We start from the raw sequence: 25193 nt of genomic DNA on the forward strand, positions 1-25193 counted from the left end.
TCCCGTGGGGATGGACAGCCAGAGGAGTGTGGAGAAGCAACACAGCCACTGCCATGCAAGGCAAGGGGGGTGAGGTGAGCCTCCACAGTGACTCCTGGGCACAGAAGGTGCCGTCTGAGCCCCCAACGCCCACCAAATGTGACCACTGGCAACAGCTTTCCCTTTCCTAGCCAAGGAAGCTCTGGCTGGGAGAGGTACAGTGGGGCTTGGTGGCCTCAGGGGACTGAGGAGAGCATGGAGAGCTCATTTACTGAGGAAAGCTGGACACACAGTTAACCACAGGATAGGAGGCTGAGTTAATTAGTTCTGCAGAAATATCAAGGAGGGCAAAACAAATACGTAAGGACATGAACTGGCTGTGAATAAAATTAAGCTTGGTATTAGAAGGGTTTTAACTCCAAGTGAACTTCTGGAACCACAGACCTGCAGAAACTGCAGGGAAACCCTCCCACAATGGAGTTTCAAAGTGCATGATTATTTGACTGGAATTGAAGTTTTGTGTATTTACCCATGGATGTTCAGGTCAATCATACTTTGTTAAAAGAACTGCATAATCAAATAATAGCTGGGGATTTATGATACCAAAACACAGAATGGCCTCGCTTCATAACTCAGTTTAAATAAAAAAAACACTCTTCATGTCACTTGTTGCTGCTCTGTAGAAGTGGTTTCCTGCTCTTCCCAGGAGCCAACCTGTTCTGGGAGCCCTGGAGAAACACTGCCATTGCATGGAGATGGGTTCATGCTTCTTCTTGCCCAGGGCTGGCAAGCAGGATCACCCTGTCCACAGCCCTGTGGTTCAGCAGGGTTCAGCTATGCACAACCCTGCATAGCTCAGCAGCCCAGGGAGTGTTTCTGTCCTCTCCATACCTACAGCTCCTTCCATGGACTCTGTCTGTCTGTCTCTGTGTGACTGGAATCCTGCTATCAGGAAAAATTTTCCATGTTCTTCTTCATGGCTGAGCATTACAAACCTAAGAGTGAAGAAGAAAAACGCCATATCCATTCAGATGCATCCCTAGGAGGAGAATCATGTTTGTGGGCTTGGTTGCTCCAAAAACAGGTGGGATTTGCCCATTGCAGCCAAGCCTTGATAAAGGTTTTGTGGGGACAATGTACAAAAGGGCCACATCATGTAATTGGTTCCTGAGGTCATTGTCCAGCCTGTGCTTTGATCTGGTACAAAGAAATGTTCGTGCTGCTCATCTCCACCCACGCTGTGCTACGGTAAGTGAACACTGGGGCATGGGAGGAACACCCAGGTCTCGGAGCAGCTCTCAGTGGCACAGGCAAAGGGCCTGTGAGTCAGGGCACAGAGAGAAGGGGCACTGTTGCATTGCTGAGCTGGGCGTTGATTTTTTTTGGTTTGGTTTGGATTTGTTTTTTGGGTTTTTTTCCCCCCTTGTGTTGACATTGCAGCCAGGATTTGCCCATAGAAGTTTTGTTTTCTCATGAGCAGCTGGACTTTAAACTTCAACAGTTCTCCTGTAGCCATTTCCCACAAGAGCTGCAGGAATGTGGGCAGGCACCATTAGGCTCAGAGGGTAACAATGGCAAGTTGCTCTTGGATAATATTCTTCCTTCTCTCTGCCCTTTTCCTTCAGACAGAGCAGGCAGGTATGGCTTTTGTTTTGTTGCACCTTTAATTCTGATTTGTGCTGCTGCTTTTCTAAAAGCACTAGCAAATTTGTACCTTGTAAAATGTTTACCTTGTAGCACAGAGTGAAATCAATGAAAACACTCCGTTCCTTATTCTCTTTAAATTTCTGCTGTTTATTGCATGGAGACAAGTGAAAACTGCTCTGGGCTAATGGGGCAATGTAGTTTTGAAGTACCATCATTTATGCCAGGGTAATATTTTGTCTTTCCTTACAATTTTTAGAGTGTCCCAGGTATTAAAAAGAATTTTGTTATATATTTCTAGCTGCTGCTGAAATAAAAATGAGAGTCCTATGAAAGAGGCCATGCTTGTTATAGTACGAAGAAATTTATGTTTCTGTATAATCTTCCATGGTTTTTCAAAAAAAAGGAGGAACCAGGCAAGGAAGAAAAAGATGGTGATCTCTTATGAAAGTCAAAACACCCCGCAGCAGAAGTTCACTGTCAGCTGTGCTGGATGTGGCAGAACCACCAGCAGAAACATGAGCTGGGGGTCAGATAATATTTAAAATGCAGAACAGAGTCATAAAGCTTTTGTTTCTTTAATACCATGTGCAAGTCAGCTGCTTATGGGATATCCTTCAAAAAGATAACTAAATATCTGTACACAATTTCACAATAATTTTCCTATTGCTCTTACTTTTTCCAGTTCTATGATTATTGATTACTTCAATCCACAGTCAAGCACTGTAAAAAAGAGAAAAAAAACCCTGAATATTCCCTGCCCCAATGCATTCACTTGCCAAGCACAGAAGAGCTGACAAACATGTGCTGACACACACAGTCACACATTGCTTCATGTGGAAGTGGAGGCTCCAGGGCGGCACCAGCTGCCCAGCTGGCAGGCAGCTTTTGATGGAGGTATCATTTGCAAGGAGGAGTTTTAAGATCTGTTAATTTTTGTGTCTCTGGTCACTCCTCCTCTTTACTCAAATCTGAAAGATTACAGTGTCTTCCACATAAGCAGTGGTATGGGATATAGCCCTCTTAACTATGAGCATGGCTGAGGGGTAGTTTTTATTTATTCTCCTTAAAAGAGAACTGATTGAGAACTCAGCCATGCCATGGCTTTGCTTCTCAGAAAAAGAAATTTAAAAATTGCCATGAATGAAGAGTGAAAAGCATCAGTTTGGATCCACCATCATAACTTACATAATACAGCTAATATCCACTTCTACCAATCCCTCTGAAACCCCTATGCAGTCTCACAAAATAGCCCCTGCCTTTTATAATAATGTTTTCCCCCTTTTCCTAGCAGTGCCACCACACCCTGCTCTGTATATTTTGTGCAGTAAAATAATGTGCCAGGAAGGGCTTCAGATTCCCCCTGCTTGGGAGCAAGTCAGGCATTCCCAAGAAGTAAAAGGTCACAGCTCCTCACCTGAATTTGGGCTAAGACTAGAGCTCCTTAAGTATGTAAGTTTTATGTGGCTGAAACCCCAAATCAACCAAAATAATTTATCTTAAAAAAGAAGGTGAAAGGAAATTAATCTAGGTACTTACGTTAGTGTTTTGTCATACAATTCTCTAGTATTCATATCAGCTGATGATGCAAACAGTGTTATCAAGAGACAGAGACGTGCCAGTTCCCTACTTCTGGAGGAGGTCCTTCAAGGTAGCTTGGAAAGAGAATGCCTAGAAGAGAGATGTACACATGAAGAAGCAAGAGAAGTATTTGAAAATGATGAAATGCTTGTAAGTATTTTGTTTCCCTGCATGCACAATAAAAGCTGCTGCCACGATCCTTTACTTATGAAAGACAAGACTGCTTCATTTGTTTGGGTTTCTCTCCATGTGAAGTCTTTGCATTTGCCATCTCAGCAGGTGTCTTCCATGGTCAAAATGGAAATGAGGAGGTCAGCTCTGGAGTTTTTTCAACTTCTCTCCTAAAAATGATGTGTTGTGCTCCTTATATTAGTAAATCACATGGCTGTTGTCCCATCCTGACCACAGAAATACAGCTTCAGCATCCCTTAGGGACCAGGAGGGGCAAAGGGGTGTTGGTGAGCAGCAGAGCACCTGGAGAGCAGCACAAAGGAATTCCAGCCATGCCAGCCAGCAAATTGGCTTCATCAGGGCCCAGCTCAAACTCCTCTATACAAATGCATGCAGCATGGGGAACAAGTGAGAGGAGTTAGAGTTGTATGGGGCACTGGAACAGGTTGCCCAGATAAGCTGTGGATGCCCCATTGCTGGGAGTGTTCAAGGCCAGGGTGGATGGGCCTTTGAGCAGCTGGTCTAGTGAAATATGTCCCTGCCCACAGCAGGAGACTGGAACTAGATGATTTTTAAGGTCCCTTCCAACCCAAACCACTCTGTGATTTTATGATTGGGACAGAGGAAATCAATGCACCAACAAGTAGTGGGACCTGCAGAAGAGGGCTCAATTGATGAGTAGCTGCAGATTCCTTTGCACCAAGGGCTCTCCAGACACATACAGATGGATGCTGGGCTCTTTAATGGGAATCTGGATGGAATTTTGTGTGCAGGGAAGGCAAAGGAAACAGCTGTAGGGCTGCCCATGGTGCTTTGGGGAAGGAAGGGGTGGGCAGAAGTGTCACTTCAGGGAAAGCAGCTTCAGGGTCAGCTGCAGTAGCCAGCGGAAAGCAGGGCACATGGTGGTGGTGAGCAGTGGTGGTGCCCTGCAGCTCTGCTCTGTGCTGACCACTCTGCCTCCAGCAGCACCTGCCAGGGGCCAAGTGGGATGGACAGGATGGGGTCACTTCCCAGGCTGCTGCACAGAGAAACAATAGCCAGATAGTTTTGTCAGGAAGCTGCATTACTAAAAGGTCCAGCTGTTCCTCTCTGGACTATGAAGTGTTTCTTTTCCTTTACAGCTTCTTAAGAAACAATAAAATAAGCAGGAGGCAAAGGCCCTCCCTTCTCATGTGTATTTTGCTAGCAGGGCAGAAATTATAGTTGTGCTACTTTGTAAACATAAAACCATTGCATATATGCTCTCATAACATGTTTTTTAGTTTAGCTGAATATCTATGACATATTACATTACTTGAGAATTAAAATATAATTTCCTTTTTTTTTTCCACCCAGAAAATGTTTTGGGATATCTACTATGGTAAGATGGCCTCTTGATTTCTCTCCTTCATAGTACTGTCGCATTATGAACATTATGATTCAGTCTAATACTGGTTTTCTAAGAGTTTATTCTATGAGAAACAATCAATCAGTCTCTATTTGTCATGTCTGTAGTAAAGCAGAAAGAAAATTCTTGATGTGAAATTATTTTTAAAAAGTAATATACAGGAAAAAACATTTAAAGCTGCAAAAATAATAAAAGTAGAAGGTAAGTAAAGGTTGTCACAGCAAATAGACTACTTCTTTTCCTGAATCTAAATCTGTTCTGAAATAGCCTGGGACGAGAGAAAGTATGTTTTGCTGATACAACACAGGAGCACAGTTGAACCAGCATAATCTCCCAAATACAGAATTAGCATTTAAACCTGAGCAAGATAAATAGATATTACAAGCTACTGAGCTGTCTACAAACTCTGCACACTGGGATTGCATCATTCCCTGTCAGCTGCCAAGGCGAGAAACAAATCTAGAAGCTGAGGGCCTGATGTAACTGAATGCCACCTGAACAAAGAGCCCTTGGCACCAGCTTATGGTGACTATGCCCTATTCCCTCCCTTTTTTTTTGTGTGCTTCATCCCTAGTTTTTCTCTTGTTTTTAATTTAGCTATTATTAATTTCTAATCCTACGTTTAAAGAGTGGATTAGGAAGTAGCAAAACCAGCAGTCAGTAATAATTTTCTGCACAAGCTACTAAAGCACAGAGTCCTGGGAACCATTGCATAGAAAGATCCCATCAGTGCTATAAATGTTATGAAGAATGATGCTAAATATCTGGCATTTTATTACTTCTGTGAGGGTGGGATTAATTTCTAATTTGAGTCATTGGATATTTGTACTAAGCATGTCATGCAGGCTTCCTCTCTAGTCTGAGAGGAGAGAAGGGCAACCAGTTCAGAGTGGTCCCTGCAAACAAGCTTAGCCACAGTCAGGACACAGGACTTCAGTCTCAGGAGTGGCTTTCTTGCTGTAATTAAAAGCCATGTGCTCTGTCTTCTTCCTACAAACTACAAACAGCAGTATGTGTTTCCTTCTCTGTGATATTTTCTCTAACATTTTGAAGAGTGTTGCCTTTGAAAGGTGGCTTCTTTCCTCCTCATTAAACACACACATTTTTTCATCCTGTCTTCCAATAATCTCAATTTCTAGACCTCTGGTATCCATGTTGCTTTCCCCTGAAAGTCCAGAGTGCAGTGGATAAATCTGCATTGTGAATAAAAGAGGTCTGGGCAGAAAGGCTAAGCACCATGGCTGGGTCACCCACCAGCTCTATTTTATACTGCTCCACCTTTGTCCCTTCAAGTCAAAGCTGACGTAGTGGCATCTTGCTGGATGTCTGCTGTCAAGGTACTTTGCCTGAGGTCACACTTGTCCCCAGCTCTCTTTTATCAACAATCTAAACTTAGCACTTGACAATCTCTCTTTAAACATCACTTTCCAAAAGTTTTGTGCATGCCTTATAGCAGTCTGCTCACTTAATGACAATATCATTGGAGACATTTCTATTCTATGCTGTTTACTGATTACCCCTAGGTCCCTTATCCTATCATATGATTACATTTAAATGGTTTGAATTATCTGATCTTGAAAAATGTATGATGGTTTTTACTCACCACCTTTTGGTATTGCTGGGTGCTTACAGTTTAATTGTAGCTTGCCAGTAACAGAAATCAGGCCAGTTTCTCAATATTTCCTTGAATCTTCTCTTTCCTCCTTCATTAAAGCTAGGTGCTGGATTTACTTTCTTCCCAGCATGCATTTCAGAGGTTTGAATCCATCTAACTGCTTCAGGCTGCAGGGGTAATCCCTCCCTAGCTCCAGCTCCTCAATTCTGCCTGCTCAGCTGTGTAGGTGAGATTCCCCTAATTCACCCAAACCCCCTCCCTGGAGGCCTCCGTTGCACTTGGATATGCTGCTGGCATCTCACTGCAGATGGGTTGAAGGTGGTAACTCTTTCAGCCAGTATTTTAGTACATCTAACACTCAAAGGTATGGTGCCCATAGCCTAAGCAGATGGTGATGGGTGGGTTTTTTCCCTCTAGCTGTCAGAATTTTCACTTTTCCATCCCTGAAATCAGCTAGGACAACTTGCTGGCTGAGTTAAACTCTCTGATGAGGCTAATTTTTAGAAAGGTTGGACAACATGTCCCAGGTTGGTCTCTTCTGGCTAGCTTACTGATAGCCTATGTCCATAATAAGTAGTTACTACTTGGAGCATGTTTTCAAACTGCTTAGGAGTCATTCCTGTGGGCAGCTTGAAGGGAAAGTGGCAGCTCTGCATGGTGCTTCACTCATGCTGAGGACACCCTCTTCTTTCGATGTTCAGTTCATCAAACAGAGTAAGCTTGCTTGTGTCTGAGCTGCTGCATGATAATTGTGCAGATATATAAAAGTTATATTTCTTCCTATTTTGATGTTGCTTGCTGTACACTTGCTCTATAATTTTGATGCCAGTTTTTCTATCCAGTGTATATCAATCTAACATAGGAGACCTAAAACACCAGTCTTATATTACATTTGCAAAAGAGCAGGAACTGTAACTCCATTCTTTTCCTAAATCAGACCATCCATCCTTCAGGAGGAGTCTCTGCCTCTGGGCAGTTCCCAGCCACACTTACAGGGGCTGCAAGAGTGCTTCTGGAAGCAGATTTGAGCTAAAATTACCCCTGAGGAGCAGCTCAGTGACACTTAGCCCATTCCCTCTGAAACTGCTCTCACAGCACTTCTCTGAACGGTTCATGTGCCGTGATGGGGGCTGTGGAATTTGGGATCAGTGGTGGTGGTGGTGACTCCCTCTCCATTTCTCCAGGTGGCAGGAGGTGCTCCTCCAGCCCGTGCCAGCACAATGGTGTGTGTGAGGACAGCATCCGTGGCTACACCTGCACCTGTGCTGAGGGCTACGAGGGAGAGAACTGTGCTTTCGGTAAGGCACTGCCCCCCTCCCGAGGAGCCCCATCTCCGGCTGTCACAGGGTGTCCTCGTGAAGCCATAGGCAGCTCTCCCATGATGACACTTACCATGGTTTTGGTTAAAGCACACAGCTCTGGGCAGAGCAGGAGTGATGTGTGGTGCTGCCTGCCTACAAAACACTATGGCATCCTGAGGTTCTGCAGCCTGGCCCTGGGCCCTGAGCCTCCCTTCTCTGGGGATGCAGCAAAAGGGCTGAAACCCAATCACCTCATGGGTACCTCCCAAAGCCAGCCCTGCCACTGCCACCTGCACTGCCTGGCTGCTGGTCCTGCTGTGGTCCCAGGTGTGTGGCCTGAAGGACCAAGGCTGCAGTGCCAGCGTGGCTTCCCAGGCACCCTGCTGCCTCCGAGGCCACACACACCCACAAGACAGTCCCTCGGGACAGGACTCCAAAAAACAAACCGTTTCCAGTGGAAGTGAAAGCATAAAGCAAAACAGATGCTTTCTGGAACAGGAAAATCCTGGGCCAGATATTACATTTTTGTATCTGCCAAGTTCTACTTTCCAGCCCTTACATCAGTATTTCTGCTGGTTCAGAGGTCCCCTGGGGTGGGAGACGCCCTGGTTGGAGCAAGGCAGGGTCATTTTCTGTATAAGGGGTGTGACTGTGACCAGCTCCTGGGGGAGCACAGAAGGTGACACAGCTTGGACCAGTGCTGGGAACTAGATCATCTCGGTATGAGCCTTAGGCAGCCATGTTACACAAGATTTTTTGCTGCCTGTGAGCTAGGTCAAATAGCTGTTGCTCTGTGCTAAAGGTTCAAGTGTTTTCTCAGCTACAGAAAGTTGAACATGTTTCTAAGTTAATACTACCTTTCTTTTTTTCTTATCTTTGGTGGCTGATAATTTAAACAAGTGTGCAAAATGAGAGCTACGGGTTTGTTCTTTCTCAGGAGCAGAAACCTTAGTTGCATTCTTCCTCAAGCAATACTCGTCTTTATAACGTGTGCAACAGTTCCCCTCGCTGCAGATACTTGGTGTTTTGTTTAAAAACCCATGGCATTCTTCCATGGGTTCACATGGAAGACCCAGTTTGACCCATGGCTAATGCTCCCAACTCAGGGGTGCAATGTCTGGTGCAGGGAGGTGCTGGGGGGAAGCACAGTTTGCAATGAGTCTCTGAATACTGCAGAGACTCACCTCTCTCCAATTTCTGCTTTACAATGGAAAAAAATCCCAGTGGTAAATACTATCAAGCCAGAGTCCCTACTCACCTCCACACAAAGTGAATAGAAAACAAAACATAGAGGACTCAAGCAATGAAAGAATACTCCATGTTTTTCCTCTGCCTGTTCTGTTTAGCTAAGAATGAATGTCACCACCAAGCAAAGGTGGGATGTGACCACTTCTGCTACCCAGGAAGTGATTCCTACCGCTGTTCCTGTGCTGATGGCTATGAGCTCGGGAAGGATAAAAAACAGTGCATCGCATTAGGTAGGTGTGAGCATGGACGTGCAGGGGGCACCTGCTCAGGCCTGGGGTGATCAGCCTGCTTCAAGCCTAAAGCAGTATTACTGGGTAGAAAAAGGAATCTAGGGACCACCACCCAAGATACCAAAGTAATGGTAAAAGAAGGGCTGTTTGATCAGAACATTTAAATATGAATCAGCAGAGAGGACTTGCATCACGCTACGTATCACTCACTGCACCAGGTTTTCCACTCCTGTGTTTCGTAAAGAATAATTCTGCCAAACACCTTTTTGCTTGGCATGAGATTCAGTTGATTCAGGTGAAAAGTGATCTGATAAATGGAGACATTTGTTGCCATTAATTAATTACATTAATTAGCTTGAAACAGTAGCCCTTTTTATTGTTTCAGTCTCATATTAGGTATCTCATCCAATTTCATCCCCTTACAAAGTAGGTCTACTATAAACACAGACATATGCTTAGACCTGTGTCTGTATTAGCACAAGTGGGGCAGCCAAACTGGAGCTCAGCTGCAGAGCCATGCTTTTGGTGGTGAAAGACAGATGTCCACAGTGCACACTTCTGGTGGGCTTTACATCCAACTGGCTTAGTTCAGTCCTGTAGACTAAGCACCAGTCAGCTGTGAGAGAATGTCATATGTGCACCTGGAAAGTGTCCTGTGGTTTAGCTTCACCTGAACAGAATCCAGTGTGTGTGACCCAAAGCAAGTGGAAGTGTGACAAATGCAGATAACCAGGTGATCCAATCAAAAAGCACGTGTGTTGTCTGAACCAGATGAGAAAGGCACACACATCCCTAGAGTGACAGCTGTAACAAGGAAAACACAGGAGTTACCTGGGCCAGACCACAGTTATCAGGTATTTGACACAATTTGAATAGAAAATACAAAGATGAGAAAGCAAGCTGTGCTAATGGATGGCTGGAGAGGAAGCCTCATCTCATTAGTGACAGGCACAGTGAAACCTGGTCACTACAAGCCTAACACAATGACCCAGAATGTTCAGCCCATTGCTAACTATTATAACTGCCAAACAAGTGATTCTGATTTTCACCAGCTGAGAAACTGTCATTCTCCTTTTCCTTTGTGCAAAACCAGAACCCAAAGTCTAGGTGGAACAGTAAGGAATTTCCAGGTATTAGCTATCTTGAAATAATACAGCATGTAGTTTTAATTTTTACTTTTTTTTAATTTATTTGTTAGATGCATGTGCATGTGGCAGACTTCAAGACAGTGATAACCTTATAAGTGAAACCAGGAAGAAAAGTGATGAGCGATTTCCTTGGCAGGTATTCCTAGCAATTAATGGAAGCCATTACCTACCCTCACATGGATAGTGCTATCTATTGTCTTTTTGCATTTTCTTAGGTACTGCTGCTAACCTCAGAAGGGAAAGGCTTCTGTGGAGGAGTGTTGCTAAAAAGTAACTTTGTGTTGACAACAGCAGAGTGTGCCCTTCTGCACAGCCATTTTCAAATCAGGATTGGTGCTGGTAGGTAATCCAACACATTTTTTCTTGCTGCAGCACATTTCAGTATTGACAAACCCCACGTTCCCCTTTACAAGGCAAGAAGAGACGAGTTCCTCTTGAGCACTGTTCATTACTCAGCACCCAGAGATCAGCTAAACATGGTGGATTTAGTTGTGGCTTTAGTTTGATGCCAAAATTCACGTCAGTGCTGGCTATATTTATCCTCACTGCTGAAATTATGTGTGCTCCTACCAGCATTAAAAAGCTGCCAGTGTACCATTCCTCGTTTCCCTTTACCGCAGAGGTTTTGAGGAAGAGTCCTTTTAGCTCCTCTGCTGCATTTCTCTCAACATGACCAGGCAGCTCGCATGCAGCTTTCAGGTCTCTGATAAACACCCCTAAGAGCAGTGAAATGTCATTGCTCCACAGGGTCTAATGGCACAAGTGGAACCGGGAAGATAATGCAAGTGAGTGAGAAGCACATACACATCCGTTATGACGAAGACACTGGTGAGAACAACATTGCATTACTACAGCTTCAAGAGCACGCCGAGTGTGACAACCACCACCTTCCTGTGTGCACCCCTGAGAGAGACTTTGCAGAACATGTTTTAATTCCAAAACTGGCTGGCACGGTCAGTGGCTGGAGAATGGAAGGTGATGAACTTCAAGTCGAAGAGCTGCAGGTTTCCTACCTTCCTGCTGAGGACTGCAAACAAATCCTCAACATCAGCCTCACAAACAGGCAGTTCTGCGGGCACCTCCAGGAGGCCGTAGACAAACGCCTGGCTGGAGGAAGCTTCTTGGTTACTGAGTACAAGGGCACGTGGTTTCTGACTGGTATCCTGGGATCCTGGCCACTAGAAGACACTGACTGGGAAACATTGCTTTTCACCAACACTGCAAGGTATATGGTATGGGTTAAACAAAAAATAAAGTAAGACACAAACAACCAACTCTCAAGCACCAAGCCCCTATCAATCATTGCAAGGAGGCATATGGATGCAGCCAGTACCCCCATTTGACTACTACTATTTGCAGCAATGGAAGTTGCAACAATGACATGTATCTAACTCCAGTTTATACAAAAAGCCTGTTTGTCTTCCCTTCTGCTACTGTGAAAGTCATGATACAGTAAACTGAGTTATTGAACTAAAAACTGATTTAACTTTAAATTTCCTAGAACTGTTCATCCTAAACCTCAAAACATGTTGAGTATTTTTCTGTGATTTTAAATGCTGCTAGTACCCTGAGGTTTGATTCAGCAAATTCATATTCTTGTTTCAGGATCCATACAAGTAAAACTTACAAAGACATGAGGAATGTCAAGCTTTTAAACGTCTGTGTAGGACTTGGCATTTTTATCACTCTAAAAAATGTTTACCCTCATACATGGAATCTATGTTTTCCCTTATGAATGATGCCCATGTCAGTTAAAGAGTAAAATAAAACCCAACTGTCAGAGAGGGGAAAAAAAAATAGTATTTATTTTAAAAGTAGTTTTAAAACCCCAAAACTACGATTTTATCAATCTGGATGAAGTTATACTGTACCACCCCCAAACAAACAAACCAGCCCCCAGGGTAGTAACATTTAAAATACTGGATCCAGTGGTAGTGTCTTCCCCAGAAGCAAAGTAAAACAGAGTATGGATTATTTAGCTACATGAGTTTTTGTTCATCATAAAAAAAAAATTAAACAAAATATTACCAGAATTTTAAAAAATCCCAAAGCCATCAGTGGGCACTTACCACATTTACTCAACAGCATAACTGACACAGTAAAGCTTTTGGTGTCAAACACTTCTCTATTTTTTAGAGACAGTTTGAAGAGAATATTTAATACCAGCAAAATTATTGAGACTTAAAAAGAACTGGAAACCATGTAAGAAAACATTACTTCCACTCTGAAGAATGGGTTAACACAAGTAACAAAGGCTGATACTTCTCTCTGAAGAATAAACACAGAAATAGTAACATGAAGTACTTTATAAAAGCTTTTAAGTAGTTCAGAAGGAATTTGGAATGCTTTGCTTTATGAAATACTCTGAATGATCTAGAAAGCCTGTGGAAATGACCATTTAAAAGTCAGCATTTCATTTCAATGCACTTTGTAACACTGGCAGCCTTGGCCATTCTGGGAAAGAAGCCACAAACAGTTCCTGATATTTCAGTCCTGGACAAGAACCAGGCCATTTGCAGTGTTCTTGGGGTCACTGGGAGCAATTCCACTGGGCAAACCGAGCATCTGAAAAGTACTTGCATGGCTAAGATGCAATACTCAACAACATACTGTTGACAGTGGAGGAAATGGGTTCTGCTTGCTGACCACAAGCTTCTGATGCTGATGGGATATGTAGCCTTTAATGTGACCCTGGCAGAAGGAAAAAAAAGGCAGTGTTAGTACTTAGAGCTGGTAAAACAATCCCTACAACCCAAGCAAACACCTACAAACTAACCATAGCAAAGCTGTGTGTGCTCATTCACTACTGCACTACTGTACTTAAATACCCATGAGGGTCCAGTTTATGTAAGTGGGTCACCTTGGAGAGTAAGCAGAAAGTTGGAGCCACCACCCTGTTTGTGTACTAAGGGTGCTGTCAGACTGAGATCCTCTTGCCAGGGCCCCCACGGGTCTGCTTACACTGCCTCGAAGAGACAGAGCTCTACAGAAGTGTTTCTAGATTCACTCTTGTTCACTTTAAAATGAGGATTTTAACCAATTAGTATTCCATACCTAATAAAGTAAATTATATAGTACTTCCTTTTCAGACAGTGCTGTAACAGTGAAAGAAATCTCCTAGTTACCTAGACCACACCAAATGTTTCACAAACAGAAAAGTGGTTAATTTTCTTGCTGACACTACAATGATGCTTCAAAACCTCAGACTGAATATAAATATTTAGATTTCAAGCTTTTATCCGTTCATAAGCAGTTGAGATTCATTTAGAATAAGTGACAAAATGTGGAACAGAACCAAAGAAATCTGGCTCTATTGTCTTCTAATTTGAGAAGACCAAGAGTCTCCTACTTCAAATACTGAACAACTCTTTTTGGTGCCACTTGAGAGGTTTGTAATTTTAAATCAATATTTCTGCATATATAGAAATGTCAGTATTGAATTTGTAATGTGAAATTCAACTTCAGTTTTAACTGATTCCTGCAAAAAAAAGTCAGGAACAAGAAGAAGAAGGGCAAAAGAAAACATTTCACTTTGAGCACAAGTCCCAAAAAAAAACCACAAGAAAACTTGGGATTACTGATGTAATCCCTTTACTTTTTGTCACACCTTTGTGACTTTTTGTCACAAACTGTAATTCTCCATCTAATATTTTTTCACTTTTGGAAGTCTGGAAGTACCAGAAAATGAGTGGCCAGCACTTACCAAATATATAAGGTTAGCTAAAATACACTGGACTTCATCAATATCAACATCATCTACTTGCATGAACTTCAGAGCAATCAGAAAAGCATCTAGAGATAGCTGATGAGTTTTGAGTAGTAAATATCTGAAAGAAACAACACAAAAATGTGTTTTTGATAAATAATCACTTAAAAATGCTGTTTCTTAGAAAAATGGCCTTTCTACAATAAATTCACCTTAACAGGAAGTCAGCTCCCTCAGAGAAAACTAAGGAGCAATTCTACAATTCTACCCCAGTCCCAGGTGAATCCATATTAAATCTGTTTTTGCAAAAATGTAGGTTTTGTTATGCTTACACTTTCTTGAAGAGATTCCTGTATGTGATAATTTTCAGCTTCTCAAGGATAAGAAAGATTCCACATCGAATAAAAAAGGTCTCATGCTTTGTCAGAGCATCATTCAGCAGAAGAAGATTTCCTTCACTGCAAGGATAAAAAAATGAAAAAGTGAGAAGGTCTCACCCCTATGAGAAAAGAAACTATGACTTGGTAGGAACATAACCTCCCCTGCCTTCCTCAATCACCCCAAAGAAACACTTTTTACTTAATACTTCTGAACACAAAGCAGAAAAACAAGCATCATACCTCACAGACTTTGTTACTTCAGCAAACTGCATAAGGTCATACTTTTTTAAGAGCTGAACTGTTGGCATATGGCCCTGAAAAATAAATGGTGTCTAAGTTTTCCAGGGTAAAGTCAAATGAGTTTTAAATAGAATCTAGTAAGCTATAAAAAAAACCCACTTGTAAAGAGAGAAAAGAGGAATGTTTAACCACTTTTTTTTGGCTACAGAGTAAGAAGTGAATAGAAGTATTTGTAAGACAACCCCCTTCTCCCTCTCAAACACCTCATAGCACAACTCACAACAACTACTGATTTATCATGATTTAGGGACAATTAATGTTAGGGAACAACTACTGAACTTGTAGAATCAAGATTCTGTGACATGAGCCCTTGGCAGATTCAAATTTTATGTCACAACTGCATCATCTAATCTACAAACAGAAGAACTGCAGGAATCCCAAGGGAATACGAGCAATGCTTCACCCTTGTTAAGTGCTATCTCAGACTGTAACAGGCTTTTTCCTCCTCTATAGCTCCATGCAGAAATAAAAATGTTCTCACAAAAAAACAAACACCACCACCATACCCTCCCCCCCAAAAAAAGGCAGAGAAAGGTTAAATTTAAAGAAACAAAATTAATTCTTATTGCTAAATCAGGTAAGACAACCATCTACAGAATCAAAAGGAAGCTTTGTCTTTTATCCCCTGCACGGCACAGAGCAGAGTGAACACTGACTTGGTCAGACTTTAAATTTAGTTACATCATGCTATGCTGTTGCTAACTCCTTTCCTGGATGAAGGATTAGCTGAGAGCAGAACTGAGCTGCAGGTTTACTGAGAGCTGTTAGGAACAAAAAAACCAACACACAATGTTTGGGCTCTGATTTAAAAAAAGCAACTGTAAATACAATGACCTTTATCTAGTTTCTTTGATGCCTCTTACACACTAAAACTGCTTCAAAAAAGCATAGTAATTCTAGGCACTAAGAGACCCACCAGTTTAAGGCACCCAGTCAGGACTTGGACAAAGCTTTTAGGAAAACTGTTAATAAGTTTTCCTTTATCAACCTGACCAGTGACTGATCTGAAAACAACCAGTAAGAAATTCAGCAAAAAACACAAGGAAAACAGAAGCCAGTTACCATACCCACTACCCACTTCCCCTTTACCCACTTGACACAGCAAGGGACTGAAAGGCAGCACTGAACAGAAAAGGCAGAAAGGTCACAAACAGGTCAGGGGAAGGTGGAAAATGGCAACTCAATTAAGGCAGGTGGTAACATTTTCCATGGGTAACTTTGGTAACAGGGCCAGAAAAGTAAACTCTAAACTAGTTCCTGTCACCTCAGTTACAACGAATTAATACTCAGCATAATCCACTAATTCAGGATTCACAAATGTTAGCACAGCACATGGGAAAGGACAGGAAAAAGAAACAGATGTGCTTAATTCTTTTAATAGAAATATGAAATAATGATTTTTTGGAACCAAATACTCTGCCTCATGACCCTTCTAACATGCCTCAAATGGGAAAATGTACAAGTACAGATAAAAAAGCCAAAGACAGGCTGTAGCTGTGGCAAACCCTTCTCAACAGTCCTCAACCATCTGTTGCACACTCTTCTTTCTTCCACCAGGTGAAAGAAGCAAACAAATTTGTTCTAGTGAATCCACACCTTCCCTGGCTTTTGTGTGAAGTTGATCAGCAGAGAGAAACTCTGCTACAAGACAGAAGTTACACTGTTGAGTGCTTCTCCAAAGAATTCAAATATACCTTTATTAAAGTAATAAGATGAGGTTGCATCCTTAGGAGGGGTAGGAGAAAGATAGGGGGAAAGGAGGGGTGCATTGGTTTTGTTTGGGGGTGGGGTTTTCTTCTTTGGCTGTGTTATTTCCCCCCCACCTCCTTTCCTGTGTTGCTATAAACGACAACACTTTTTGCCCTCACATAACAAGGTGTGCATATGCTGCCTCTTACAGGGGTAAAACAGCCTCTGAATTCCACTAGGGGAAAACCAAGAAAATACTGACCATCAGTTTTATAATCAGCATGTGTACCCCCATCCCCTTATTTAGGAAAGTAGTATCTACTCACCAACAACATTTTTACTGGCAGCAAGTAGATCAAAATCATTCTTTTGTTCTTCTGGCTTGATCGGTGACAGTGCTCAAAGGCAAATGACAGATACTCTTCAGCTGCAAACATGAGTAACATGAATCAACCACAAAAATGGATTAAAGCTGTAACCCAAATTCTGTGTTCAATGCCCATCTCTAACTTGAACACACAATATTTGAAATTGTATATAAAAGAATCACACCACTCAAAATACATAAAGAAAAATTAGAGATTCACACAAAATACAAAGTATTACCAGAAAGGTAGGTTCTCCTTCAGAAAATCAAAGAAAAGTTGCCAAGACCTTGATGTCAGACATTACAGCTTTAAGTAATACAGGAATTTTCATCTCATTTCAGTAATATTATTGTGCTCCTATTACAGAAGCAGAGAATCTCAAGAAGCACTGATAATACACTCTATTTCCTAAATTCAGATTAGGTTCTTCAAGAGATGAAAGCTGAATGCAATGCACACATGTCCTGAGCTGCAGAAACATGCCAGTGAGACCACACAACACAACAGCACGAAAATCTCTCAGCAGCTTCCACCAATAGAGAAAAAATGATAAGCCTGAGAGACAGAACACACTGTTTGGAGTAAGAGAACCAGCTCCAGAACAGTTGTCAGTCAGGGGCTTCAGTTAGTGATGAAGCTGAACACCTTAGCTCTGGAAGCATTTCTGTTAGTGAAATCTATTAGAAATCTAGGAAATGCAGTTTGTACATCTTCCAAAATCAATGGATCAAGAAACTAATTATACACTACAGTTTGCTGAAGATTTCCTACATGGCACACAGCGACTTGAAGATTTGAAGGCTCCTCTGTGAAACTTTTACAAACCTATTCTTTTGGATGCTCACACATTTTGTAATGCACACACATTATGCGTAAGACTACAAGAAACTTCACTGACACCCATATTTTAAAGCTGGGCATATGCTACAATTAGAAGTGTCATGTAATCTCATCTCTTTCGAGTCAGCCTGTGAGCCTTGGACCTTTCAGCATGACTTTTCCTTTGATCAATGCAATTTTGAGTCACACACACACACAACTTCAGCAAGATTTCATACCAAGTAGCAAACATGTCTTACTGGCACACATTACCTTGCTTAAAGTCACTGTCAAACATGGCCTTGCGTCCAACATAGTATTTGTATGTAACTCTCTGTGCCATACTATACTCATCCTTCAGATTTGAGCTGTCAATTGCTCTAATTAAGGGCTTACAGAGATGGAGCTTGTTGATCTGTTAAAAAAAATACCATTTTAATCAGAGTGTTGATAGATGGTATATAAAAACAGGGTGGGTTTGACTTAGAGTATGAAATACAGAACACAGCTTACCAGATTTGAACCATACCTTAAAATAAATTTTAAACAGCTGATTGACAAGAAACAACATGCCCCACTTTTTTGAGTCTTCGATGCCTGCTCGACTGTCATAAGGAAAAAGAAAAAACCTGCTAGTACTGAACATTGTAAAAAAGTAATAAATTTGTCCTCACTGTAAATTCATTCCATAGATATCCACTCCACAGCATTTTTAGGGTAAACATTGGTGTAGCTCTGCTATACATTTTCTGAACATAATGGAAAGATTTCAAGCATAATATTATTCACCTGCATCAGGGTCCTCACTCCAGTCTGCAGATAACATACACAAGCACAGCAGTGGCTTATAATACGTGAGGTGAAAGAAAGACCCGGAAAAAAGCATTTTTTCCACTTCAGAAGTGTTAAAATTGCTAACATTAGAAACCAGAGTCACCTCTTTTCCATCTAATTAATTCTAATGGAGCAAACTTCACAACTAACAGGGCACAGAAGCATTAATCATCTTTCCTGAGAGACAGAGACATAATCAGTCCCTCCCAACAATACCTGCTGGGAATGCTAAACCTGAAGTGAGGGCTCTCCCTCTGTAGCTAATAGTCAAGAGAGAACAGCCTATAAACAAGAAGAGACAAGCCTCAGAAGTGTTAATTCTAAGACCCATATATGGTCTAAATAAGTGGGAAAATCTAAAGTAAAGTTCTTTAAGGTCTTAGTAATTTACTAGTGCAAGTTCAACAGAGGGTCTTTCACTTACGTGTCACTGGCACAGACTCGGAAGCAGCCCATCAGCAGTTCTGCTGCTTTTTCCAACATGTCACCAACTTTGCTTTTCCCTTTCTTCACAAGCTGTTGATCTGCCTAGAATTACACAGCAAGAAACAATAAGCAATTGTACATCATGGTTCACTGGCTGCAAAGTTTAATTCTTTAATACAGCATTTTATGAAGTATTATAGAAAGAGATCTCTCATGGCTGCTATCTCCCAAATCTAGAAGACAGTCAAGCTCACAGAACAAAAGAAAATACTCAGAGAGGCTCCTGGACATGTACTGAACCCAATGTAGAGAAGGACAATCCTTGGAAAATAGCACTGATCACTATTACCTTTAGCATCACTCAGCCTAATGCATGTCTCAGAAACCTAAATTCAGGTTTAACACCTGAATTGGAGCATTAACACTTCAACTCAAGTGTATGAAGACCAAGAGCCTGGAAAAAATTATGGAGTTTCAGTCTTAGAATTTATAATTCAGTTTCTCTCCACAGACACAAAGACTAGATTTTATTTCTAAACCATATCCAACAGTTTCCAGTAGTAACACACACTGCTGGGACCTGAGACTTCCAGAAGACAGATAAAACACACATTACTGCAGCAAGAGGAAAAAATAAAAAGTTCATCTATCAACATATGGGAAAGATCCACACACTGACTAATGCAGAACTTCAACAGAAGAAACATAGCAAGCAGGTATTTACTACATGCTTTCCATAAAGTTTTATTACAGTGTTTGCATTCTCACTAGCTGAAACATAAATAAAATAAATGGAAATGCATCCTGCTGCAGAAGTCTTCTCTGAAACCAAATCCTCTGAATACATTAAGGTTAGAAGACAGAGTTCAAACACTTCCAGCATGACTGATTCAACACTTCCTTATGCATCTCAGAGATAGGGATTTCGCTCATTCAAACTGAGAACTGAGACTTGCTGCAGAGCAATCACACACATGAAAAATACTCCCTATGCAAGCATTACACATGTGTGGTTTTGTGGGTAAGTGGGCACAAGAGAGTGATAAGAGGATGAACACTGAAAACACTGGATATTGTCAAACCCTAACCTAACTTGAACTCTAGCTTCAGCTCTTCAGGTAAAGTGACTAGGAACAAAATCACAAATCTGCCACTTACCTCAGCCTAGAAGTTCTCAAACAGATCCCTACACAAGCTACTTCAATTCACCAGACTGGGAAAAATAATGTAAATTTGGGCATTATTTGCATGTCAGCATTTGTATGGGTCCACCAAGGGCTCCAAAGAGCATCAGAAGTGGTGCACACGTCTGGAAAAGGGGAGCAGAAAGTTCCCTCTTCAGATCTGGTGAATGGTTAGATCAGCCTGGTTGTCCGTGATAACTCCAATTTCCACCAAAAGCCAGAGATAATATGAAAATAGTGACTTATACCATGTGCTACTCAATGAAGAAAATATTTATCCCTTCATAAGTTCTAAGCAACTGTTGGGAGTTGCATTCAATCCTCAGAACCCCTCTAGCTCCATCTGCAAATAGGAGATGGAAAGACTGAGCAACCTCATTTTTCAATAGGACTGGATGAATTTAGTGTGTCAACAAAATCATAAACAATGAGTTAAAGAGAACTGAGCAAAATTAGACTGTGTAATAAACTCTATAAAAATATTTTTACTGTGGAAATACCAAACAGATAAAAGTAATGAGGTTGTTAATCAGATGTACTTACATTATTAGCAAAAATTCGAAGATCAAGGGCTACAGAATACATAATAGGTAAGGCCCTGAAAAAAAAATAAATCATAGTATACTTAGAAGATGCAAATCAAGCAATAAGTATGACATGAGAAGCAAGCATTTTTTTTTTATTTTTTTTGTTAGTTGGTTATACAATTTAAAAACTTTAAAAGTTGGTCATATATTTAATCTTTAAATGAAGAAGGAAGCACTTCTTAAAAGGACAGTTCTTCAAGATCTCAGCATTTCAGAAATCCTACACTACAATAATTACTTCTAATGTCTTTTTTACTGTGGCTTTAATAAAATTCCACTTCTCTTTGAACAAATCCTTCATATATTTACATAGGGACCATTCCACATAATTAACCTCAAATGTTTAGTTTTCACACTCTGGACATGAAAACTCAACCAAACAACAAAGCCAATTAGGCTTGATTTTTAGCATCACTGGGGATAAATAAAACTATAAGTATAATTTTAGTTTGACTACAATGGTATTGTACTATAAAAAGACGAGTCTATTTTCTAGTAGCTTTCTACCATGTACTCACCAATTTTCTTCTTTATGTGCCTGAAACGCTCGCAGGAAAGATGTATTGTATTGAGGGAAATTTAAAATGCCATGAAATGAAGCACAGATTTGAGAAACAGCTGTTCAGTGGTACAGCTTTCTTTCATGAAAAACTAAAAATCAAAACACCATCAAGAAGCTGAGGAGCCGAGTTGCAGTATGGAAGAACATGAGCACAGCCATGCACTCCTTTGAGTGGCAGCAGCAGTAAGAAACACTGGCCAGAGATAAGAGAGAAGCTTCTTTATCATAATCTTCCCCTCTAGCCAAGTACAAACTGCAAGGTATTATAATGATTTGAGACTCTCCTATATTCTAGAAATTAATATTCTATTTTAGACCCAAGTAGAAAATTCCTTCTTAGCCCTTTAGAAAGCTGGAAGAATGTATGTGCTTGGAAACATAAACAACTGAAGTGTACTGGGAAGCAGACCCCATTCTATTAGATTTTAAAAAATCATACTTATTCAACAAAAAGTTAATCTGAAAGCAATATACAAGATTTATGGAAAAGGATATTGGACAATAACTGTTTGGCATTTGTATGCTTCTACAAAGTCGTGGTTTGCAACAGCGTAAGTACACCTGCCAAAGAAAAGGTGAATTAGTGCATCAGAAAATATATATAAATGACATATTTATTTTTGTGTCCTACCAGGCATGAAGTTTTACAGTTTATTTAAGGCACAAAGAAACAGAAGTATTCCTTAAAATTGGCACAAGTATTTTAATGGAGCAGTAAGTTTGATAATTGTAGAAAACAAATCCTAGATATGAATAGGTATTTGTTTTATATAAGCTAACACTTATTGAAACTGTCACCAAGATTAGATTTTAAAAATGCATGACTGTTGAAAGAGACTAGATGCAGAAAATTATTAAGTAAAAGCCTCACAGAATTACTTAAATACTAAGCTCTCTTAAGAGTACTTTTATGATTAAAATTCCCTTTTAAAATTTTTTATTTCCCTTACTTATTTCACTCTAAATTCTGGTGCAGCTAGTAGGAAAAACAAGGTAAACAGCAAGCACTGACACCAAAGCTGTGTCAATGGCCACACACAGATGACATCCAGGTACATAGAGCAAACTTTATGTGGAGAGGAGAAAGAAAGTCTTTATTTCCTGCAATTCTAGCATTATTTATAAAAGTAATAAATACCAAGTTTTCAGGTGTAAGCCCTTTAAAACAGGCAAGTAAGCTTAAGGATATCCTTTCCCATCCCTGCTGTACACCTCACAAATGACTTTACATTACAGGTCCATCTTTACCTTAGGTGGGCTGCAAACATTTCATCATATGGAGATTCCAAAACTTGTTGACACTTCTCCTCTGGAGATGGAAGCTAAGTGTAGAATAAATCAATAAAACATTAAAGGAACATCCAATGCACCAGAAACATCATGTGCATATTTTGTCATGGCAGTTCTCACAGATTTGCTGGGGTTGGAAGGGACCTCTGGAGATCATCTAGTATGCATCTACCAGAACTTTAAATTACATTAACAATCATATCCAGAGAAATTAATTGCTAGTGTGCATTCTGTCTCCAGAACCTGAACAGAGCTAGCCCTAAGTAAAAGCATCAAAACACACAAACACCAGGTCCTTACTACCCAGTGCTTTTTCCTCTATAGTGCCTTCCACTGTGCTATGCTAATAACCAATGCAGACCTGGTCAGAAAGGATACTCAAAACTGTATCCAGAAAACAATTCAGAGTGGAACACAAAGAGCCAACTGGAGAACAAAATTTCTACATAGTATCCTTGTAAGAAGAAAAGGGAAGCAAATCTACAAGGGGATCATATCTCAGCCTGTGAAACAGATTTCTGAGGTTTCTCTCCCATGGAAAGGAACCCACATATAGAGCTAGGAAAACTGAAAGTACAATAAAAGGTCAAAAAACAGATCCTCACCTGCAGCCTTGGGTTTGCAACATGTGGATGTTTAAATGACACTAATTCTGCACAGAACGTACCATCTCTGGTCTCAATGGCCTCTTGTACCTACCAAAGCAAACAATCACATAGCAGAATAAAATCCAGCAACAGGCAAACAACATATTTACACAACTGCAGAAGCCACCATCTAGTCACCACCATTTGCACATATTAATATCAAACCAAATGTGAGTTTTTAAAGGCTCAAAAATGAATAAATAATTTTGTATTTCCAATACACCTGTTGCTCAAAAAGGTCTCAGGGAGAAGGTAGAGAGAACATCATTGTGTATTTTTCCTTATTTGTAGGATGCAAGCATACCCTGTACATGGGTTTAGCATTGTAAAACAGCAGTTGAGAGCCAGATTTGGTTATGCTTTTTAAAATTCCAGTTGGACTTATAGGCATCAAACACAGATGCAAAGGCATGATCTTTAAGAAATGCTTTAAAATGACAACAGGCAGATTTAACATGTAGATATCATTCCAAAGGCAATGCCTGATATTAGACTGATATTTTATCTATATCAAATGCTTTTGAAACCTGCTAAGACTGAAAATGTTATATTATGTAGAAGAATGGTTTAATTCTGCTTCCTGCTAAAGATAACTCCTTGTAAAAAATAGTCTGCTTGGACAGGTTATTGTGACATCAAGGTGGAAATTTCTTCAGTTATGGAAGTAGCTTTAGGCATTACTTCTCAAGAGCTCCCTTCCCACTGCTTGTGCTTTGTTGTATTTTTGTGTCCCAATGTGAAACAAAATATTTTTTTGATGTACAGAAAGCTCATACCAAATGGGAAAAAATCCCATAGACTAAAATAGCAACAAAAGAGGGGAAATCAACTGTTTAAACTCTTTCAGAAATTTGTGTTTAGCTTTTATTTAAGGAAAAAGAAGAGATAATTTTATGTTTTCTGGACAGTTTTCCATATTGAATGTTCTTCAATGAAGTGTCAACCGAAAAATGTGGACTTCTCAGAGCAGACCACTGTCCTGGGAGATCTCAGATGCTCCATTTCCGGAGACTAAAACCCAAACAATTATTTTATTTTTGTGCCTTAACGAATTGCAGATGAAGACAGACGGCAACAGTGATGAGAACACGATAGTCCAGCAAGAACCATGCAGAATGGACACACAAAAATCTTGTCACTGACAGCTCCGTCCAGCTGGAATCCCTGCGGCTCTGCTCCTGCCTCTCCATCCTCCATTTCAGCAGTGTGTCCGCACTTCTGTGCGCCTCAGATCCCTGCAATCCCTGAGCTGCACCTGCTCCTGGACACACACACACACACACACAACCCTCCGTGGCGGTTCTTACAAACAAATTACCTCAGAAACCTCCACGCTTTGCAGCCATTCCACCTGTACATCCCTGGCACTCACACGGCGTGTGCTTCAGGCACACTGAAGAAATAGATTTCCCCACCACATCACTCATCCTACGTTGATTTATTCTTAGCCAAGGCAGCATATTTAAAACGAACAGGAACGCTCGCGCATACTCAAACAGGGCCCACGGACCAATTTTAAAAAATCAATAAAAAATCGTGCTTACTTGCTGCAAGTACTGATTTATGGTGATGTGCGCCATGAAGGGGTGAGGGGATGAGGCGGGATCCCCACACCCTTGGCTCCCTCCGAGCCCCGGAACTCCCGGAACTCCCTCCGCGTTTCCGGATCCCGGCACGTCCGAGGGGGGGGGGGGGGGAAAACGGCCCGAGAGTCACGTGACGGCCCCCAGAGGCCGCTGCCCCGCCCACCTCGGGTTCGGGGCGTGGCTTCACTCGGACAGCCAATAGGAGTGAGCGGTGGGCGGGGCAAAGGGCGCGCGTCAGCGGTGAGCCGCGTGCGCTGGGGCGCGCCGCGCGTCCCTGGCTGGCAGTGCCTTGACTCCTGTCGCTGTTCCAATTGTCGCTGTCACCCCTGCTGCCCCTTGTACCCTTGGCTTGTGCAGGAGGCAGGTGGTGGCTTCCACGTGCCAGGACCCCAGTACCGGGATAGCCCAGTTAACTCCCCGGGAGAGCGATGGAGACTCCCCTCCCTCCTCGCTAACTGCGCTGCGCGCGGGGAGCGCTGGAGAGGGGTCTCGGTGAACTTGGGTCGAGAAA

General features: G+C 41.4%; 2 protein-coding genes and 1 long non-coding RNA gene across 6 annotated transcripts; 1 reads left to right on the forward strand and 2 right to left on the reverse strand.

Annotated features, from left to right (window-relative positions):
• Window positions 1–1479: 1479 nt before the first annotated feature.
• On the forward strand, window positions 1480–12084 carry PROZ (protein Z, vitamin K dependent plasma glycoprotein). Its single transcript, XM_015623614.3, has 8 exons — window positions 1480–1617; window positions 3191–3354; window positions 4711–4735; window positions 7562–7675; window positions 9025–9156; window positions 10355–10440; window positions 10520–10643; window positions 11052–12084. Exons 1-8 carry the CDS (start codon window positions 1551–1553, stop codon window positions 11561–11563), a joined length of 1224 nt encoding a protein of 407 aa, XP_015479100.1. The 5' UTR covers window positions 1480–1550; the 3' UTR covers window positions 11564–12084.
• PCID2 (PCI domain containing 2) lies at window positions 12084–24785 on the reverse strand. Of its 4 annotated transcripts, XM_015623626.3 has the most exons (14): window positions 24641–24785; window positions 23055–23144; window positions 22408–22481; window positions 21655–21720; window positions 21116–21157; window positions 20554–20608; window positions 18825–18928; window positions 18096–18171; window positions 17840–17981; window positions 16706–16806; window positions 14631–14704; window positions 14343–14468; window positions 14008–14131; window positions 12084–12995 (listed from the first exon to the last, which is right to left on the reverse strand). In XM_015623626.3, exons 1-14 carry the CDS (start codon window positions 24674–24676, stop codon window positions 12903–12905), a joined length of 1203 nt encoding a protein of 400 aa, XP_015479112.1. In that variant the 5' UTR covers window positions 24677–24785; the 3' UTR covers window positions 12084–12902. The 4 variants fall into 4 exon arrangements, with proteins under 4 accessions (XP_015479112.1, XP_033368960.1, XP_033368961.1 ...); XM_033513069.1 differs by lacking the exon at window positions 23055–23144; XM_033513070.1 differs by lacking the exons at window positions 20554–20608; window positions 21116–21157; window positions 21655–21720; window positions 22408–22481; window positions 23055–23144 and having other exon boundaries at window positions 24641–24782.
• On the reverse strand, window positions 23929–24634 carry LOC117244093. Its single transcript, XR_004496528.1, has 2 exons — window positions 24415–24634; window positions 23929–24107 (listed from the first exon to the last, which is right to left on the reverse strand). It is a non-coding gene; the product is annotated as an uncharacterized LOC117244093 (long non-coding RNA).
• Window positions 24786–25193: the final 408 nt, after the last annotated feature.

The sequence above is a fragment of the Parus major genome, chromosome 1, assembly GCF_001522545.3.
Source record: "Parus major isolate Abel chromosome 1, Parus_major1.1, whole genome shotgun sequence".
NCBI classification, from domain to species: domain Eukaryota; kingdom Metazoa; phylum Chordata; class Aves; order Passeriformes; family Paridae; genus Parus; species Parus major.

What these genes read in the sequence shown, in the direction of transcription:
- PCID2 (XM_015623626.3), bottom strand. Translation starts at nt 24,676, where the DNA reads ATGGCGCACATCACCATAAATCAGTACTTGCAGCAA. An exon ending in TTGCAAACCCAAGGCTGCAG is followed by an intron (nt 22,482 to 23,054) that starts GTGAGGATCTGT and finishes TTCTACACTTAG; the next exon opens with CTTCCATCTCCAGAGGAGAA. An exon ending in GCACATAAAGAAGAAAATTG is followed by an intron (nt 20,609 to 21,115) that starts GTGAGTACATGG and finishes TTTTTTTTTCAG; the next exon opens with GGCCTTACCTATTATGTATT.
- PROZ (XM_015623614.3), top strand. Translation starts at nt 1,551, where the DNA reads ATGGCAAGTTGCTCTTGGATAATATTCTTCCTTCTCTCTGCCCTTTTC. An exon ending in CCTTCAGACAGAGCAGGCAG is followed by an intron (nt 1,618 to 3,190) that starts GTATGGCTTTTG and finishes ACAATTCTCTAG; the next exon opens with TATTCATATCAGCTGATGAT. An exon ending in GTTTTGGGATATCTACTATG is followed by an intron (nt 4,736 to 7,561) that starts GTAAGATGGCCT and finishes CCATTTCTCCAG; the next exon opens with GTGGCAGGAGGTGCTCCTCC.